General features: G+C 36.5%; 1 protein-coding gene across 2 annotated transcripts; it reads left to right on the forward strand.

The window, feature by feature from the left end:
• The first annotated feature begins 14,329 nt into the window (after window positions 1–14,329).
• LOC120081462 (uncharacterized) lies at window positions 14,330–19,332 on the forward strand. Of its 2 annotated transcripts, XM_039036345.2 has the most exons (8): window positions 14,330–15,282; window positions 15,389–15,592; window positions 15,683–15,772; window positions 15,876–15,986; window positions 17,020–17,142; window positions 17,303–17,422; window positions 17,651–17,827; window positions 18,830–19,332. In XM_039036345.2, exons 1-8 carry the CDS (start codon window positions 14,776–14,778, stop codon window positions 19,187–19,189), a joined length of 1,692 nt encoding a protein of 563 aa, XP_038892273.2. In that variant the 5' UTR covers window positions 14,330–14,775; the 3' UTR covers window positions 19,190–19,332. The 2 variants fall into 2 exon arrangements, with proteins under 2 accessions (XP_038892273.2, XP_038892274.2); XM_039036346.2 differs by lacking the exon at window positions 15,876–15,986 and having other exon boundaries at window positions 14,359–15,282.
• Window positions 19,333–19,350: the final 18 nt, after the last annotated feature.

A 19,350-nucleotide genomic window follows, 5' to 3' on the forward strand; every position in this document is an offset into this window, starting at 1 on the left:
CCCAGGTGGTTGTATATGGTTAAGCAGACCAATCCCGGAACACGTGTAGAGTGGAGAGTGAAAGAAATGCTTACTGAAGGCCGTGTTATCCTAACTTCTATTTTGGTCATTTGGTCCTTGTATAGAAGTTTTTAATAAATGTCGGCCCATAATTCAGATAGTTGGTACACACTTGTATGACAAATATAGAGGAAAATTGTTGATTTCTACATCAGTTGCCTCGAACGGCCATCTTTTTCCACTTGCATTTGTCGTTGCTGATGAAAAGTTTACAGACTCATGGGGATGGTTCTTGAAACACCTGACAGAAATTGTAACACACGAAGAGGTGTGTTTAATTTCAGATCGACATACTGGTATAATCACAACAGTGAACAATCTAGCAAATGGTTGGACGAGACCAAAATATCACCATCGTTTCTGCTTACGACATATCGTCAGCAACTTTAATAAAAAGTACAGATTTAATTCATTGAAAAATTATGTTTATCGTACCGGGTGTCAGTTTCAAATTCGGAAGTTCAATAAAGCAATTGAAGATATCGAAGAAATAAATCGGAGTTGTCTGAGTTTTTTTGACAACATTAGTTTAGAACAATGGACTCAAGCAGATGATGGAGGATTCAGATATGGGTGGATGACAACAAATCTATCAGAGTGCATAAATGGAGTCCTCAAAGGAGCTCGAATAACCTATAAATGCTCTTATTTCATATAACATTCGTCAAGATAAATACACCCGGTAATATTATTCTATATATATATATATATATATATATATATATATGTTATTAACAATTTATTTCAAGCATATTTTATAATATTAAATGGAGTAAAAATCCAGGTACGCACACAAGAAAATAAATAAATGAGCTGCAAGATCTAGAAAACATGAAGTACAATCATACGATCGATATGAAGGTGTGTTTCATGTGAAGACCGGACGTCATAGTCTCAATGCCAAAGGAGGAAACGTTCAAATATTGAGGCTAAACAGGTCCAAGCGGTACTGTTCATGTAACAAGTGGCAAGCATTCGGTATTCCATGCTCGCATTTTATGTCCGTTTGCTCACATTTTAACATGAACTACGAAGACTTTATTGAGGACTACTATAAATTGTCAACGTATGCTGAATGTTACTCTCCTCAATTTCAACCTGTACCACATGAAGATTACTGGATCACGCACCCTAATATACCCGTCTTACATCCTGATCCATCGTTGTTGAGAAAACCTAGTAGACTGAAAAGTTCACGTTATCACAACGAGATGGATTGGACACAACCAGCCACTCAGAGTGATGTACGATGACTGGTCACAAGTTTGTCAACTGTACCTCGGTATGACCCCATCTACTGACAAAATTAAAGGATCGAGGTTAAGTTTGATATGGTTAGGAACACAATTCTGTGAGCTCACAGATGATGTAGACGAGGAAACCGTCATAAGATATGCACGAGCATATATACTACAAATGATGGGTGGAAGTCTGTTTTCCGACAAATCAAGTCATTTTGTGTACTTGATGTTCCTGCCACTATTAGCTAACCTCTATGATGCAGGGCGGTATTCGTGGGATGGAGCATGTTTGGCATGGTTGTATAGACAACTATGCAAAGCAACAAGACCTGAGGTTCGAGAGATAGCTGAGCCTCTCATACTTTTGCAACTATGGGCTTAGGAGCGATTTCCAACAATGGCTCCATAGCTACAACATGTTAATGACGCTCAGTTAGCTTGACAAGCCTACGATTCTCAGTATGTTGTTTTAATTCAATTTAATTTTTATATCACTAGTCTAGTAAATTTAGATTCTAAATTATCAATTTAAAATTTTAGGTGGAAAGACAATTTTTTTGTGACTAGGACAGCCACACATGTAGTCAGCTAGTACAGATACATGTTTGATCTGCTTCAACCTGATCAAGTACATTACACTGAACCTAATTGATTATTTTATACACATTTTTATTGTATTTGTCTTTAATGTTCTCCAATATAATATTTTGTGTTTCAGGTTATTTGGGAGCCGTACAAAATTATTATGCATACTTTGCCCAATTTCTGTACGAATGATCAAAACATATGGCGGACGATGAGTCGTCTCATATGTTTTCACATTGGTGAGTGGCATCTTCCTGACAAGGTGAAGAGACATTTTGGTTTTCAGCAGGATGTCCCATCGCCTTATAATATTAAACCCCTATTACATGATATCGACTTAATGACTGTAATTTGGTATGGCACTATCGTGCAAGGTTTATTACAGTGGGGGTTTCTATTGAACAGTTTGACAGGGATGTCACTCAAGACTACATTTATTGGTATAATAATATCACAAGACGCTACGTCACTCATCTGAGAGCAGCTGTGGGTCATCTGGTAAATGAATGAATATTATCTAATTATTTTTAATTTAAATTTATTTTAATATTATCTAATTATTTTATAATTCACAGAGATTGAACAACAGTAGATTCTGTGATGTTGCGAATGATCCGAACCAGGTTCTTGCTATATGTAGTGATAACCAAAGCTATATGGAGGAGATACATTATATGTACGATATACCTATTGTTCCTCCACCAACTCCTAGACGTAGAGGACCTATATGGGAAGAGAATGAGTTTGATGAGGTTGCCCATAATGTGGAAGAGTTGTCTCCTGTGATACAGACGCAGAGTCAAACTGATTATGTTAGTCCGATGATGATGATGTCATCATTTGGTTCAGGACATTATGACCCAGAGAATGGTCCTTTGTCTTCATAGTGCATAGACATGGTCGGGGTCGTGAAGAGCATAATGAATATTTATATTATGAAGCGTCTGCAGAGGTACCAGAGCAACATCAAGAAGAACCAGAGCAACCTCAAATTCAAAGTCGATGACGACAACGAGCTTAAATAAAATAATAAAAATTTTTAAATTTTAAATATTTTTTTATGATAATGAATATTTATTTTTATGATATATTATTTTTTTAAATTTATTCTTTTTAGAGTTTAAATAAAATAATAAAAAAAAAAATTCGATTTTTTTTATAAAATGAAAAATTAAAAAAAGAAAAGAAATGAAAAGAAACACAAAGGTCGAATGTTGAAAAGGTAAAAAAGAAAAAGAAACACAAAGAATGTCTAAAAAAAAAAAAAAAAAAAAAAAAAAAAAAAAAAAGGTAAAGGTCGAGGGTTCAAAATTCGACCTATTTATAAATAGTTTGAAAAGTACAATATTTTTATAAATAGTTTTTAAAACCACCATATTATTTTAATTTTACCATTTCAAACATTTTGAAAAATAATAATAAGAAAAGACACTAAATTATAGTACATAGTATATATGAGATTTATTTGTACATTTGGTTTTCAGTTTCAAATATATATGGGTATATTTCAAATAATCGAAAGAAGCCATCTATCTTAATATAATATACATGTGTATATATGATAAAATGTGTGGAATATATATATCAATAAAAATGAGATCAAGATTAAAACATGATGTATATATTATATAAAACCTTCTATTTGTATTTGTTCTAAATATATTTGAAATAAATAGCATATAAGTGAAAGAATGAAATAATATTCATTAAATATGATAGATATTATTTCATTCATATTTAATAAAAACTAAAATTTATCTTTTATCTCGTCACGGGTTGGTACGGTTGACCTAGGTAGGTCGCCGCTTTCAAACAACATCGTTCGCCTTCGTTGGGGGTAGGCACCATTCGTCCAGTCAACGTCACTGATCCGAAGTCGCGGTTCTCGTTTCATTCTGGATCTGCCAAATTGTTCCGTAGTGATCAGTCCATTGATCAGAGTTTTTCATTCGTTCTTGCTGATCAGTCTGTTCGTTCGCTGGTACAATCACCGCATTGATCCACTGTTCATCTATTCGTAAGCAACCACACGTCGAGCCAGATGGTGAGTTCTTTTGGCAGACAGTAACGTTTTTAGTCGCGGCTTTGGTAACGTTCTGGATGGTGAGATTATAGCAGCAGCAACAGCAGAGGTTTTCGCTAGGACTGATTTTGGATAGGCATTTAAATCTGAGGTTTGGACATTGATAGATTTGAGGTATTGTGGTGTGAGTTTAACCACGATGAGAGCTAGTGACGATGGTACATAAGCAGTCGCCTTTAAGACAGAAGGAGAAGAATGGAGGTTGAGTTGCTCGGCAACCCTTTCGTCTACTTAAACCGTAGATCAATTCGAGATTGGGTGTTCGTTCTTCGGAGGTGAAGAATTTTGGGTTGTCTGACGGCCGTTCTGAAGAAGGTGAATGGTCTGGTACGAGGAGTGTTACCAAACTAGGGTTGGGGAGGTTGATGGTGGGTGTTCCGGAGGCGGTCAAAAGGTTGAAAAAGCCTCTGTCGTCTAACCTAGAATAGGAAGAAAATCGGGTTGTGAGGGTTGAACCGGGTGGGCTGGGTTTTGGGTTAGTTGAGGGGAGTTTGGGCTCGAGTGGAGTTGGGGCCTAGGATGTGAAGGGTGTGTCTGGGAGCCTTGAAGGTGTTAGGGCCCAGAAGAAAATCGAGTTGTGAGGGGTGTTGGGTTAGGCCTTAAGGGAGCTGGGGTGAGCGAGCCTGTTAGGAGTGGGCTGAAGCTAGGTGAAGGGAGTGGATAGGTGCAGAGGGAGCTGGGGGTGGGGGCTTTGGTGGGTGGGTCGCATGGTGCAAGGCTGGAGTTAGGAGGCTCGCGGGGAGGGGGAGGGGGGAGGGCAGAAGCCAGGCCGTGAGGAGGTTTCACGAGCTAGGCTTTTTAGAAGCGAAGGTCGTTCGGTGGACGCATGGGATTTTTGTGAGCGGAAGGAGCCGGTTCTCAAAACCGATTTAGCTAGATCAGACCGGTTGGAGAAGCAATATGGTTCTGGTTCCGGCGTGAAAGGGAGAAATTCATGGGCGGCCCTTTTTTAGTCTAATTTGTGGGGAAATTTAGAGTTCATTCCCCCATTGGTTGAAAATGATAAAGTTATTGTTGAATCTTGTGAGGAGATTATTGATGAGGGTGTTTGTTTGTGGGAGAAATCTTTGGTTGGTCAGTTTGTGGATGTCAAACTCCTGTATTCTATTATTTTTCGACTTATTCAGAGAATTTGGGGACACGTAAAGATGCCAACTATTACCTTGTTGGAGAACGGTTTTGATTATCTTTAAATTTCAGAAGGTAGAGTCATGGGATTGGGTGCAGGAGAATGGTCTGTGGCACTTGGATGGCAAGCCTTCTTATTACAATAGTGGTCTCCAGGTATTGTTCCTAAAATCTTTGTTTTTTATTCTGTTTCTATATGGATTAAACTGGAGTGTGTTCCTCTGGAGTTGTGGATGGATAGGGGTTTAGCAGTGTTAGCTAGTGTCGTGGGTAAGACTGTCTCTTTTGATGTTGCAACAAGAGAGCGGTGGTGGTTATCGTATGCAAGGGTTTGTGTTCAGGTGGATGGTGATTCGTTATTGCCCTATTCAGTCACTGTTAGAATGCAGGGTCAGGAGTTTATTATTCCAGTAGTGTATGAGTGGAAACCTCGTTAGTGTGCTTGTTGTGGTTCCTTTGGGCATATTGGGGGTATGTGTGAGAAATAGGGTGTGGCAAATGGTTAAGAGTTATGTATTGTGGCAGTTAATGAGGGGTGTTTAGGGGAGAATGGGGGACTTAAGAGTGTAAGGAAGGGGCAGGATTTAGGTATTAGTGGGATGGAAGTTAGCCCATTGGATGGGAATAAGGGTGCGGGGAGTGATGACGAGTATACTATGGTTAGTCATTGTAGGCGTGATAGAGGAGGTGTAAGGCATAGGAGTGGTAGTAGGTCACCGAGTTCGACGCCCTTAAGAAGCTGAGTAGTTTATGGGTCCCCTGGAATTACAGAGTTCATAAAGCATGTTGATGAATGTAATCAGTTTGACGTTTTGTGTGATGAGGGGGGAGACTCGTTGGCATTGGCACTAGTGCAAGCAGATCCTGATCCATTGTCTGTTATGGATGGGATGTTCGAGAGTTTGGGCAAAGGCCCAGTAGGAGGTGGTAGGTGTGATTTCTTACAAGGTTCATGATTTGGTGTTCCTGGAATGTTAAGGGGTTGAATGACCCTGTCAAGTGTAGGATGGTGATAGACTTTTTGGCTTCCTCATCTGTTACTTTCTACTGTTTGCTTGAAACGGGGGTTCGTCGTGAGAACTTTGGTATGGTGATGGGTAGGTTTGGTGATGCTTGGAGTTGTGTGTGTAGCTATAGTGTGCGGGGAGTTTGGAGGATCTAGGTGATGTGGCAGAAGAGTGTCTATGATTTTTCTATAGATGTCAGTGGGGATCAGTTCATTTCTGGAACCTTAGTGGAGATTGTATCTAGTGCTAGGTACATATTGGTGTTGTGTATGCCTCTAATCACGTGAGCGAGAGGAGGAACTTGTGGTCTCAGTTGATTGATGTGTGTGCTTCGTGGCAGCTTCCTGAAGTTTTTTTAGGGGATTTTAATGCTATTCATAGCAGTTCGAAGGATTTTAGTGGTTGCCCTAGCTTGAAGGAAATGGAGGAGTTTGATGGGGCGTTACTAGAGGCAGATCTGGTTGAGTTGGGTGTGACAAGTAACTGGTTTACTTGGACTAGTAAACTTCAGGAAAATGGTATCTTGCGCCGGTTGGATCGATGCTTGTCTAATGAGGCGTGGAAGGTAACTTTTCCATATTCGAAGGTTAGGGTTGGTCAATGGGGGATTTCTGATCATAGCCCTCTTCTGGTTTCTATAGGAGAGACGAGGAGTAGGTCGCCTCCTACATTTCGCTATTTTTCTCATTGGGCGAAAGCTGATGGTTTTATTAATACTATCAGGTCAGTGTGGAGAAGGTTTGAGGATGTGTCTTCTATGGTTAGCTTTGTGCAAAATTTGAAGGCAGTGAAGCGGGTTTTACGTGCATCATTTGTTAGGCATATCTATGTGTTAGCTGATGAGGTGCGAGTGGCTAGGCAGGATATGGAGGTTACTCTGGCTGAGGAGGAAAGGGATCCTGATTCAGAATCAGTGTGTGCAGAGGCGCTCGGGCCACTGAGGTGTTCTGGTTAGTAACTAGATTGAAGGAGGCGTCGCTCCGGCAGAAGACCAGGGTGAGGTGGCTAGAGTTAGGTGATATGAACACAACTTTTTTTCATCGTTATGTTCGTTCTCGTTGCAATTGCATTGGTTTATTTACGATCGTGAATGCTGGAGGGACTCGTCAGATGGTGCATGACATGGTGGCAGGGGTGGCGGTAGAGTTCTTTTGAGGTAGTTTGGGGTCTCAGCCTGTGGGGTATAGGGATTTTACTACCCAAATTGGGGATATTGTGCAGTTTAGCTGGTCCAAGGAGGGGGTGGAGGCGCTTGGTCACCCAGTGAGTCGGGATGAGATTCAGAAGGCTTTATTCTCGATGAAGTCTGGGAAGGCTCCTGGGCCTGATGAGTTTTCGATGGATTTTTACAAAGTTGTTTGGAGTGTGGTTGGGGATGATTTCTGTGATGTTGTGATGAACTTTTTTTAGTCATGTTGCCTGCCTGGTGGAGTTAATTCTACTTCTATTACTTTTATCCCAAAGAGGCGGGGAGCTGAACGTGGAGGAGTTTCATCATATTTCTTGTTGCAATGTTGTGTATAAGTGTATCTCGAGGATCTTAGTTGAAAGATTGCGGTTGTGGTTGCCTGCTTTCATCATTGGTAACCAGTCTACGTTTTTTCCGGATAGGTCGATTTTCGATAACATTTTATTATGTCAGGAGCTTATGGGGGTCTATAAGAAGGGTAGAGGGAAGTCGCTTTGTATGTTGAAGGTAGACCTTCAGAAGGCGTATGATTCGATCAATTGAGATTTTCTGTTTGGTGTGTTGCTGGCTATAGATACGCCCCTTCAGTTTATTAGTTGGGTGAGGGCTTGTATTACTTCGCCTACGTTTTCTGTGATGATTAATGGTTCCCTTTAAGGATTTTTTCCTTATAGAAAAGGGTTGAGACAGGGGGATCTGTTGTCTCCTTTTTTTGTTTATGATGGTGATGGAAGTCTTCTCTAGGTTGTTGAATAAACCTCTTGTGTGGTTTAGGTTCCATGATCGGTGTGAGTGTGTGGGCCTGACTCATTTGGTTTTTGCAGACAATTTGATGATTTTCTGTACAGCTGAGAGAGATTCTTTGGAGTTCGTGAGGCAGGTCTTGGTAGATTTTGCAGGGCTGTCTAGGTTAGTTGCAAATGTTGGGAAGAGTTCCATGTTTGTTGTAGGTGTGGAGTCAGGTGAGGTAGAGGAACTAGTTACGTTTATGGGTTTCTCTCTTGGTTCGCTACCTCTTAGGTATCTAGGATTACCTTTATTGGCTAGTCGGTTGAGGGTTGTGGATTGTGTGCCTTTGGTACAGAGGATTACAGCTAGTATTAGAAACTGAGCAGTGCAGTCCCTCTCCTTTGCTGGGAGGTTGCAGCTTGTTAGGTCTGTTTTACAGTTCTTTCAAGTGTTTCGGTGTAGCATCATCGTGTTGCCTACGTGTGTAACTCATGAGGTTGATCGTCTGTTACGTAGTTATTTATGGAAGGGTATTGTGGTGAGTCAGGGTGGTACACGGGTGGCATGGGATGAGATGTGCTTGTCGTTAGGAGAGGGGGGTTGGGTGTGAAGCATGTGGCCTCATGGAACCAGGCTGCTATTATGAAGCTGCTCTGGCTTCTCTTAATTAAACCAGGATCATTATGGATGGCGTAGGTGGAGGCGTATGTTTCGCGTTAACGGTCTTTGTGAGCTGTTCAAAGTGAGGTTAGGAGGTATTGGTGCTTGAGGGCTATCTTGCGAAGTAGAGATAGATTCAAGCATCTGGTTCGTTTGATGGTCAGCGATGAACGGTCTTGTTTTGTTTGGTGGGATCCTTGGTTATCGGGAGGTGCGATTTTGGATTCATATGGGTCTATGGTGGTTTATGATGCAGTGAGTAGTTTGGAGGCGCGGTTGTCAGAGTTCATGGATAGTGAGAAAGGTTGGAGGTGGCCTATAGTGTCTTGGGAGTTGCTTGAGATCTGGGGTCTTATTCAGGCAGTGGGTTCTTGGTGAGGGGGGAGGAAGTGTTGGATTTTAGTGGTCGATTTTCTATCAATAGTGCATGGGAGAGTTTTCGTCCTCGTCGTCCTAGGGTGTCTTGGGCTAATATTTTGTGGGCGAGAGGTGGTATTCTGCATCACTTCTTCTGTGCGTGGTTAGCTTTGAGGGACAGGTTGGGTACGTGGGATTGGTTAAGGAGTTGAGGTGTGTTTTCAAAGGAGGGTGTCTTTTGTGTGGGGGAGGTGTGGAGTCGTGGGATCATTTATATTTTGAGTGTGAGTTTTGGAGAGAGGTGTGGTCTGGTGTGTTGCGTCAGTTGGGTTCGTCTCATTGGGTGACGGGTTGGGATGTCGAATTGAGTTGGTTATGTCGAGTGGGGTCGGGTAAAGAGGTGCGTAGTAAGTTGTTCCGTGTATTCTGGTGTGCTTCCATCTACTACATCTGGCAGGAGCGTAATCGGCGACTGCATGGAGGTCGACCAAGGTCGGTGTCTGCTCTATTTCACCTTATGGTCTCTATGGTTCGTGCTCGATTTGCTTCCTGGCGAATTGATCTTCTTGGTCTTATCTAGTGTGTTTATGGTTGTTTCTTTTTTTTTAACTTGCCGTTCTTTGTTTTGTTGTTGTCCCTAGTTTGTGGGGTTTTGGTTTCTTTTCTCTAGCTTTCTCCCTGGTGGTTTGGGGATTTTGCATTTATGTTTTGGTTTTGTTATGGTCTAATTTTGTTAGCTTTGTTTTGGTTTTGTTGTCCTGTCTTTGCTTGTATTTTGTTGCTTTGATGCCTTGATCCGGGCTGTGGGATCTCCCCTGTTGTATAATAATATCACCTATTCTAATATATATATATATATATATATATATATATAATATATACTCAGTAAATAATAATCCAAAATGCAAAAAAAAAAAAAAAAAAAAAAAAAACTTACTAAAATATTCCCTAAAATTGAAGGGGTACACCAATAAGTGTAAGAATAAAATAATATCCCGCATTAGATTACAATCTACCGTATTAATTGATAAGAATCAATTCTTAATATTGAATTGAATTTTTTATTAATTTTTAATTATAATAAAATGTAAAAAATTTAAAACTTTAATAAGAGAGAATATGTATTAAGGGTTTATATTTGTCCGAAAATTAGAGCAAAATCTAGATATGAAAATATATTACAATTTAGGATATTTTTGAAATTTCGCTCGTGAACTAGATTAAATCTCTGCAAATTTTAAAAAAATAAACAAAAAAAAACATCAATCAACCCAAACTTATTTTAAATCCAATTCAAACTCGATTGAGGGTCGATAATTTTTATTTTTAGTCCATTCACTCAGAATTCAATTAATATTTTTCTCAAAATTTATTTTCTCGATTCAACTTTAATTTAGAGATATAAAATGTAAATTTTTAATAAAAACAATACACAATTTTTTTTACGTAATTTTCTAGAAAAAAAAGCCCAAAAAACCTAAATTGAGACGGGGTTATCTTATAAAGTCCATATGAATGGCAATAACGGGCTTTCTCAAGTCTCAGACAAATGTGACAAAGCCCGGCCCATTTTAAAACCAATTCGGACTTGTTGGAAATGGAACATGTTGTTAATTGTTCGGGGAATTGGAGTGAATCCCTTATTTGTCAGTGTCTAGTTGGTACTTGTTGTTATTGATAAAACTAATTAAAATTTTTGCCCCTGATTTTTTTATGTAAACGTAATCTATATATTTTATTATTAATTTAGATCTGTTTTAACTATTTTTCTCATTAATCTCACTTTAATTTAGTTTTAAATTAGATATCCAAAATTTTTTCAAATTATATTTTAAAATTTTTCATATATATCATTTTTATATTTTATTTTATCTTATCAAATTTTAATTTATTTCTATCTTTGAATTGTTATTTCATTACTTTTATATATATTAAAATTTATTCAAATTATTTTAATTGTTTTGCACGGTTTTATACATATTCTTAATAAACTAGCCGGATATTTCTCATATTGTTGAAGGCTTAAATTGTTTTATATTATTAGTTTTTTATATTATTTTAACGATTTGGAAAAAAATATTCATCACTATCATAAAAAAAAAATACCATCACTTTTATTATCACACAAGTGTTTATCGATTTAGGTTTTGTTGTATTTTTTTTCACAAGCTATTGTTTTTGCTATGGCTTTAATGGATTAAACTTTCTTTTCCTCTTTTCTTCTTTCCATCGATCTATCAATTTTCCTCTTTTCCTCTTTATTTGTTCTTGTATGTCGATTCAATCTTCTTTTGTTTCATTATTATAATCAAGTTTCTTTTTTTTTTCGGCCAAAGAAGATGAAATCTTGTTCATCGAAGAGAATCAAGTTAGACACCACAATAAATCAGAACTTCCACGGTTGTAGGGAACGTCGGAGAATTGGAGTTATGATTTTTGTGTGGTGGTTGACTATTTTCTAATGTACCTGTGAATCTTGCAAATACACTATACATTTGAATAATAATTCAAGAAACATTTCTCTTCAACCTTTTGAGCACATTATTATCAATTTTGGTTTATCTAACTCTTTTTCAATTGGTTTAACTTTTTGTTACCAGATTTAGTTTTATCTAAATCTTTTTTCATTAGTTTAAACATGTTGTTATCAGCTTCAAAATGTAATATAAAGTTAAACGTATTTCCAGTTTGCCCTCAATGGCTCTGAAAATTAACTAATATACATTTACAGATATAGTGTAATTATAACATGAAGTTATGAGATTAACTAATCTGTAATTTAATATATTATGCGATTTTAACCTTCATTTTTCAGTTTCCAGATTTAAATTAAAGATTCTCCTAATTTTTCTCCAACAATATCTATTTGAATCTATCTTTTGTTATCAGATGTTTTATTTTTTATTATTTGTTTATACATTTTGTTATTATATTAATTTTTTGTGTATATTATTACTATTTATATAGTTTATTTATTTAAAAATGTAATATAATGATATAACAATATATCATTTATTAAAAAAAAAAAAAAACAACCTCACCCTTATTTCCAAAAGTTTCAATATATTTATAATTTTTGTGAAAAAAATAAAAAATCTAAGTACTTTCCTCCCTAAAAATATATATATATTCTTTTTAAAAAAATTCTCTTCTACTTTACCTCCCTCTTATCTCATTTTTTCATTTTTCTCTTTCCCATTTTCCATCTCGAGCAAACTTGTAGCCATAACATCTCCGCAACCTCTCATTTAAAATCAATGCTAGCACACCCTCCTCACCACATCTTAGGTCACCTCCTTTACAACCTTCCATTATTTCTTCTCTCACCACATCCTCTCTACTACATTTCGGTTTGCATGTCAAATATTTTTTTGCTCATCATCGACAGGTTCTCTAAGTAGTTGCATGCCACCACCCGTGACCATCACACCACAAACACACCATCATGGCCATCCATTGAAGAAGCAGCCACCAATTGTTTCTCGATGAGGACCATATTGACAAGTTTTAGATTTTTGAACGGTTTATAAGATTTTAACCATGTTGTTTATTTTTTTAGATTTCGATTGAGATTGTAATTTTTTTCTAAAAGTTTAGAAGAGTGTATTTGCAGTTTTCGAGTTATTTTTGAAACATTGTCTATTTGTACTCAATTTATTAGTTTTTGGGTAGTTTGATCATTCACTAATATATATTTTCTATTATTTAAATTCAGTTTGCTATTTTTTACAATTTTATAATATTTTTGCCATTTTTCTGAATGAAATTTTAGCATTTGCTATTTCTCTCGTCAGCCTTTAATTGTTTAGTAGATTATTAGAGAAAAAAGTATTTCGGGACACTCTTATCGTTTTTTTCATCAAATTATTCAATCATAATTTGTTACATGATCAATTTTTTAAAAATATTGTAGATATGATAAAAGTAAATACATAAAAATACGTGCATTTTGTGATGTAGTTGAGTATTACTATAAAAGTCAAAATTGGAGAGACCAAATTGTAAAAATCTAATAGGGTAAAAAATGCAAACAAAGTTTCAAAAGAGGAAATAGTATGGGTATAGGAATGTAAACAATATCACAACTTAATGAAATATTTGGAATACCATTATATTGTTGTATTATGCTCACATTGACACATAAATGTTGGTTAAAAAAATATTTTTTGGTCTTTAAAATTTAATGGAAATAATAATTAAAGCTTTGTTTGTTAACCATTTAATTTTTTATTTTGGTTTTTTTTGGAAATTAAGCTTATAAGCCGTCACTTCCATCTATTGGTATATGTTTTGTTATCTAGATTTGAGGAGTGTTTTCAAAATCAAAAACAACATTCAAAAATTAAGGTATCATTTGTTAGCCATTTAATTTTGAGTTTTTGGTTTATGAAATCTATAAACAATCCTACCACGTCTAAATGTCTTGCTTTTTTATCTACTTTTTACTAATGTTTTCAAAAACTTGTTTTTATTTTTGAAATTTGGCTAAAAATTTCAACTCTTAAAGATGAAAACCATAAGTAAGAAATTGAGAGAAAATATGCTTATTTTTCCAAAAACTAAAAAAAAAAAAAAAAGAAAAAAAAGAAATGGTTACCAAAGGCTTAAAAAGTAGTTTTTAAAAAACTTGTTTTTATTTTTTGAAATTGATTAAGAATTCAAATGCTTATATAGGAAATATAAAAACCATGAACAAGAAATAGTGAGAAAATAAACATAGTTTTCAAAAGTAAAAAACAAAAATCAAATGATTACCACCAGAGCTAAATTCCTAAATTTTATTTTCCAACAATCTAATTTCAAAAATTTTAATAATAAGACGATGTAAGATCCGTCGGATTGACTTAAGAAAAAAATATTTTTCAAAAATCTCATTTTTATTTAAACATTTTTGATAAAAATTGATTAAAATACGCTTGAGAAACTATTTTGAGTGGTTGTCAAACACTTCAAATTTTTCCAAAATAACTTAGTTTTTAAATTAAACACTTGAAAATGTAATCCAACACACCCGTGTAGGCCATAGTCTATACACTCTTCATCTAATTTTTTTTTTCTAATTTAATCTTTATTAAAAAAAAAATCTTAAAATTTAGTTAGATTTAAACATATTAATGTGAGGTAAGAAAATTTGAACCTTAATATTGGTTTATTAGTGCTAAGTTAGGCTCATTTTGGCGTTATTTTTTTTATTTTTATTTTGTATATTTTATTTTTTATTTTCGAAAACTTTACTATTTTTTTTATTTTTTTAAAAGGCATAAATATCTAAAATTTATTATTATTATTTATTTTGAAAAAAAAAACCCTTTAGAATTCCGGTATGAAATGCGTTTATGGCTTTATGCTGCATAAGGCGAGAAAGAAACGAATGACGATTTGTTTAATAAAAAAAACGTGTCATCGCGGTGTTTTGTAGATAACACGATTTCCTACTGCGTGGCGGCGCAATCAAGAAACTCGGCGGAAGCAGAGCGGTGTCCGGTCAGCTCCGTCGCGTCGCCTTCCTCTCTCTCGGTGTTATTCTGCACAAAATCATTGCATCTTCTTTCTTTCTGTATTTTAATCAATCATACTCCGTAATCTTCGCCTTCGACTCTTATATTTTACTCTTATGAATGCTTCATCCAACCCTTTCAGCTTTGACTATTATCGCCTACCTTTGTTTAGATGCATTCTTAAGTTCTCTCGACTCGCCATTTCCGATCCTCGTGTTGTTTTCATTGTTAATTACTAATGGCGATGGCTGCCTTCAAATCCTCATCTAGAAGAGGAGGTTCGACTTCGGTGACACCTTCTTCGAGCAGTGGCGCGTCAACATCGGGTAAAGATAGCAAGCCGAGTGGTAATTCTCCCAAGAAAGCTACTATCCGTAGATCACGAAGCGTGAGTGCCTTTTCCAGATCTAGCGCTGCGGATGTTTCGGCAGATTTTTCGAATAGTAGAGATAATCCGCTCTTCTGGAGCAATGGTTCGCCTCCTTTGGAAGAAGCTCGAACTGTTAACCTTGAATCTGATGGAAGTTCCACCAGAATTAGTGCAGGAAGTTCGAAACGTGTCAGTTCTGGTGGTGTTGAGAATTCTAGGGGACGATCAGTGTCGAGGAGCTCCGATTCTGGAAGTGTAGGTTCAGGAAGCAGGAAAACCGGTGGCCGAAGCTTGTCGAGGGTAGGCACTGAACGGCGGGAACGCTCGGCGTCTGTGACTCGATATCCTGTCTCATCGCTGTCCTTGAACTCTGAGGTTCGACATTAATTTCATTCCCTGCTTTGTTTTCTCTATATCTGCAAGTTCAAAGAATGTTAGGAGCACTAGAACTGAATTCTTTTCCCTTCTTTCTGATATTAAGAGTGAGGCTGAGCGAGATAGTCGTTATAGTACGAAATTCAATAATAGAAAGACTCCAGATTCGTTGCTTCATGGGCGGAGAGAGGTTGGCTTAGTTAGAACTAGAAGTAGTTCTTCGGATGCTTTGCAGCAATCAAAAGGCCTGCGAGATCGGTCGAGTCATCGTTTGCCCTTTGATTTATCAGATAACTGCGATGTGTCGGTGGTAAAAGCTTTAAATTCTTCTTTTATTTCTATAAGATCTTTCCTGTTGATGCTACATTATTATCACTAAGTGTTGGAACATTGGTCCCAGTCTTGTAGTTTTGAAGATAGGCTGTCCACAGCGAGCTCTTTGTCTGAAGCTGAAGAGAGGACCGTAAGAGCTGTTTGTGAACAAATGAAGGTGGGTTATGCCAATTTTAGATTATTTCTGTTTGAATATTCTCATTTAAGTAGTGCTAAGCCATAGTTTAATTGTTTAATTATGACTCTGGTTCCTTCAATAGTCAATAAAAGGGGATTGTTTGCAAGGACATTCCAGTGGTAGTGACATATATGACATAATTCAATATGAAGTAAGACGTGCTGTCCAAGATATCCACAATGACCTTCTCAGTGTAAGTTCCGTCTTCTGCGGATGTTTATGTTTCTTTCGTCTCTTTGTTCGTATAACATTGGAACTCTTAGAGGAAGTATATGAATTTTTGTTTAGTTGAATGATATGTGGGGTGAGATACTTGAATCTCTAACCCTTTAGTTGAGGGTACATACCTTATTATACCAGTTGAGCTCTGGTCATGTTGGCATGAAATTTTTTAATTTGATTATTTTGGAATTATTATTGGATGGATGTAAAAAATATAGCTTTTTTCCCCTAAAGAAGCTCATTTTATTAAGATTGTGGTAAGACATCATCAAGTTATGGAAGTTCGGTAAATTGTGAGGGAAGTAATTACAAGATGTATGGAATACCTAAAGGACAATGAATGTTGCCGAGCCAATAGTTTCTTTCACAATCTTTCTTGTTCTTGAATGATATATTGTTTCTCTCCAACCATAAACCCCAACTTTCCGACAATTGTTGTTGAAAAGTCTTTAATACTTTCCGGCATCTCGAGCCTTGTTGATATCTTTACTGATATTTTCACTACAGCCCTTAGTTTTTCAGAACATGTCTTATAAAGGTAGTAAAATTCACAAGATATTTGGAATTCAGTCCATATCCATGGTTTTTTGCTGTTCACAAGTGTGAGGAATGGATATTTCTAACTTTTGGGTTGTTTCTTTATCACGTTGAGGGTTTATTTATAATAACTATTCTTTCACGGGGGAAACAATTTTTTGGTGTTCTCACCCTTATCTCGAAAAACTTTTATATTAGCTTAATTTAGAATCATGGAGTCTTGGATATTTATAGTATATGAAACCATACTATTAGCTAGGAACAGGAATAGTTGATCAGATGATTTAGATCTGTTTAACTAATAAAGATTGTCAATTATATACTGGCACATCAAAATTCCTGGAAATGAGAAATGTAGACCAGGAATAATTTGATATATATTTCTCTTGTATAAGATGACCTATCTATATGTTCAAATTTGTTCATAATGTTGTTTGCTTCAACTATTTCATGGCTTATAATTTCAGGCTCCACAAAGCAGTGCTGATACTACAGGAAGTTCTGACATTGATATCCCTCCTGAATTGGTGAATCCAGGTGCAATTGAATTGGTGGACTTGAGAAGCGAGTATACGAAGAAGCTTGAGCAGGTAGTACTTGTTTATTCATTTAACTTCATACCCTTCTCGATATTGATGGTTGTTCCTCCCGTTCGATTATGGTTCATATTTTGTGTTTCCAAATTCTTTTCTGTTTTTATTATTTAATTGCTAATAATAAGACATTAATATAATTTCCTTCAACTTGTAGTCGCAAGAGCGAGCTAGAAAACTTCGGGCAGACTTGGCAGTGGAAGAGCATCGTGAATTAGAGCTCAGTAGAATTTTGCGGGAAGTAATACCAGCTCCTAAGACTTCTATGAGACGAAAAGTATGCTCTCATAGTTTCTTCATCCATGTTACATTCAAATCAGTACCCCGTTTTGGCATAATCTGTCTAGAATTCTCCTGATAAGTTCCTCTCTTCAACAAATGATTGAAGACAGGATGCGATTTCCTCCATTACGGATTTAGCATATTTACATTCTGGTCTTTCTGATGCATATCTTGCACAAAGGAATGGCAGCGAGGAATTGATCGTTTGTTCAATTTAAAACAGGCTAGTATTGAAAGAAGAAGGATGTCAAAGCGTTTAACTGACGATGCCTTGGCATATTTTGATGAGTGTGTTTCGTTATCAACATTTGATGGTTCTGATTTCTCATCACTGGAAGAAACACCCCCTATCCACCAAGTTTCTTCCACTACCCAGGTGGAAGATGGTACCATCCCCCAGGCAAGTTAAAGTGTTTCAGTTATTACTTGAGCATTTGTTTCTTTGACAATTTGGTTCACTTTTGAATCATTTATCATGATCTTTTCTTTTCTGTTTTCTTTTGTCATGTCGACAACTAGGGGTAGCCCTCCAAGGAGTGATCCTATAATCAGATAATATCTTCTTTTATCTCATATAATATATTCTTTCATGCCTCAATAAGTCCTTCACAAGGTTGCTCTGACTTAGTTAAGCCACGAAATTGTGGGTTACCCTTTGAAAGAAAGACCTCTTAAACCCTTCACATTTGTAGAGAAGGGAGTGCAGAGCTTGGTGATACTGTAGCCTGTAAGTGTGCCTATTGGACACACAAAAAATTAATTCTTCGCCATTTCTTTTGGACATGCTGCACTAATTTGTAGAACTTTGAAGTTGAACTTGAAGTTGGTCATAAAAATTAAAAATTTAAAACGACCGAGCTTGAGAGTCCAGATAGAACATTCAACTTTCTTTAAATATTCAACTCTCAAACAAATTGGCTATATCCGGGTTCAGGAGATCTTAAAAGAGGAATCTACTTTCACTCACCGTTCCAAGTTTATGTTGCTCAAGTTTCCTCTTTTAGTTCTTTCAACTTAAAAAAATCATAAGTGCTATGCTTCAGCAAACTACTAGGATACTTGTTTTAGAAATCTTCCTTCAGGATTTAGAGGGAATGAGTTCAATTCATGATAGCCACCTACGTAGGATTTAATATTCTACATTTCTTTGGCACTCAAATATATAGGATCAGATGGGTTGTCTCGTAAGATTAGTTGGAGTATGTGCAAACAGGCCCAACTCTCACAGATATCAAAAAAAAGAATCTCCAGTTGACATGATATCTTTAAAGTAAGGACGTGAGGCTGGGCCTATTGTTCCCCACAAATTGAAAATGCAAACCTATGCAATTGAATCGTATAACTACTTTTCATGGAAATCGAATTGCTGATAGATTTTCCCGTGTCAACACTGCACTTTCAGGAACCAGCAATTGGAACTTCATCTGAGATTGACCAATATAATTTAGGGCAGACATCTTACAGAAGCAATAACCTGAGCAAACATGGGAAAGGCAAAGCTCAGTTTTCCTTCACAAAGAAACCTCATGAAAGCTATGGGATCAAACAGGACATTGGGAAGTACATTCAGAAAGACGACAACGAATCACAAGTCGTAAGCATGAAGCATTGTGATATGATGAATGATACGAATTTACGGAAGGCAAAAGAAAGCCTGTTGTTGGATCGAGTTGTTTTCAGAAGCAGAATAGAATCGGGCAGTTTACTACTATGCGGCGTAAGTTCTTTAAATTGTTCCTCATATTATGCTTCTATCATCTGATCTGATGGTGTCAAGGACAGGTTTGATTGTGATAAAAGCATTGTTTTTTTGGTTTTTGTTTTTTTTTTAAAAAAAAGTTGGAATTTTACGATATTTGTATTTGTAAATAAAGAATTTGTGATAATTTTATTATGTTTGGTTGAGCTGTTGGCATTTTTTTT

This window comes from Benincasa hispida, chromosome 7 (assembly GCF_027475165.1).
Source record: "Benincasa hispida cultivar pf3 chromosome 7, pf3_genome.v1.1, whole genome shotgun sequence".
Classification (NCBI taxonomy): domain Eukaryota; kingdom Viridiplantae; phylum Streptophyta; class Magnoliopsida; order Cucurbitales; family Cucurbitaceae; genus Benincasa; species Benincasa hispida.

Coding starts and splice junctions, on each gene's coding strand:
- LOC120081462 (XM_039036345.2), top strand. CDS start 14,776: ATGGCGATGGCTGCCTTCAAATCCTCATCTAGAAGAGGAGGTTCGACT. Junction 15,283..15,388: donor CGCTGTCCTTGAACTCTGAG/GTTCGACATTAA, acceptor TCTGATATTAAG/AGTGAGGCTGAGCGAGATAG. Junction 15,987..17,019: donor TCCACAATGACCTTCTCAGT/GTAAGTTCCGTC, acceptor TTATAATTTCAG/GCTCCACAAAGCAGTGCTGA.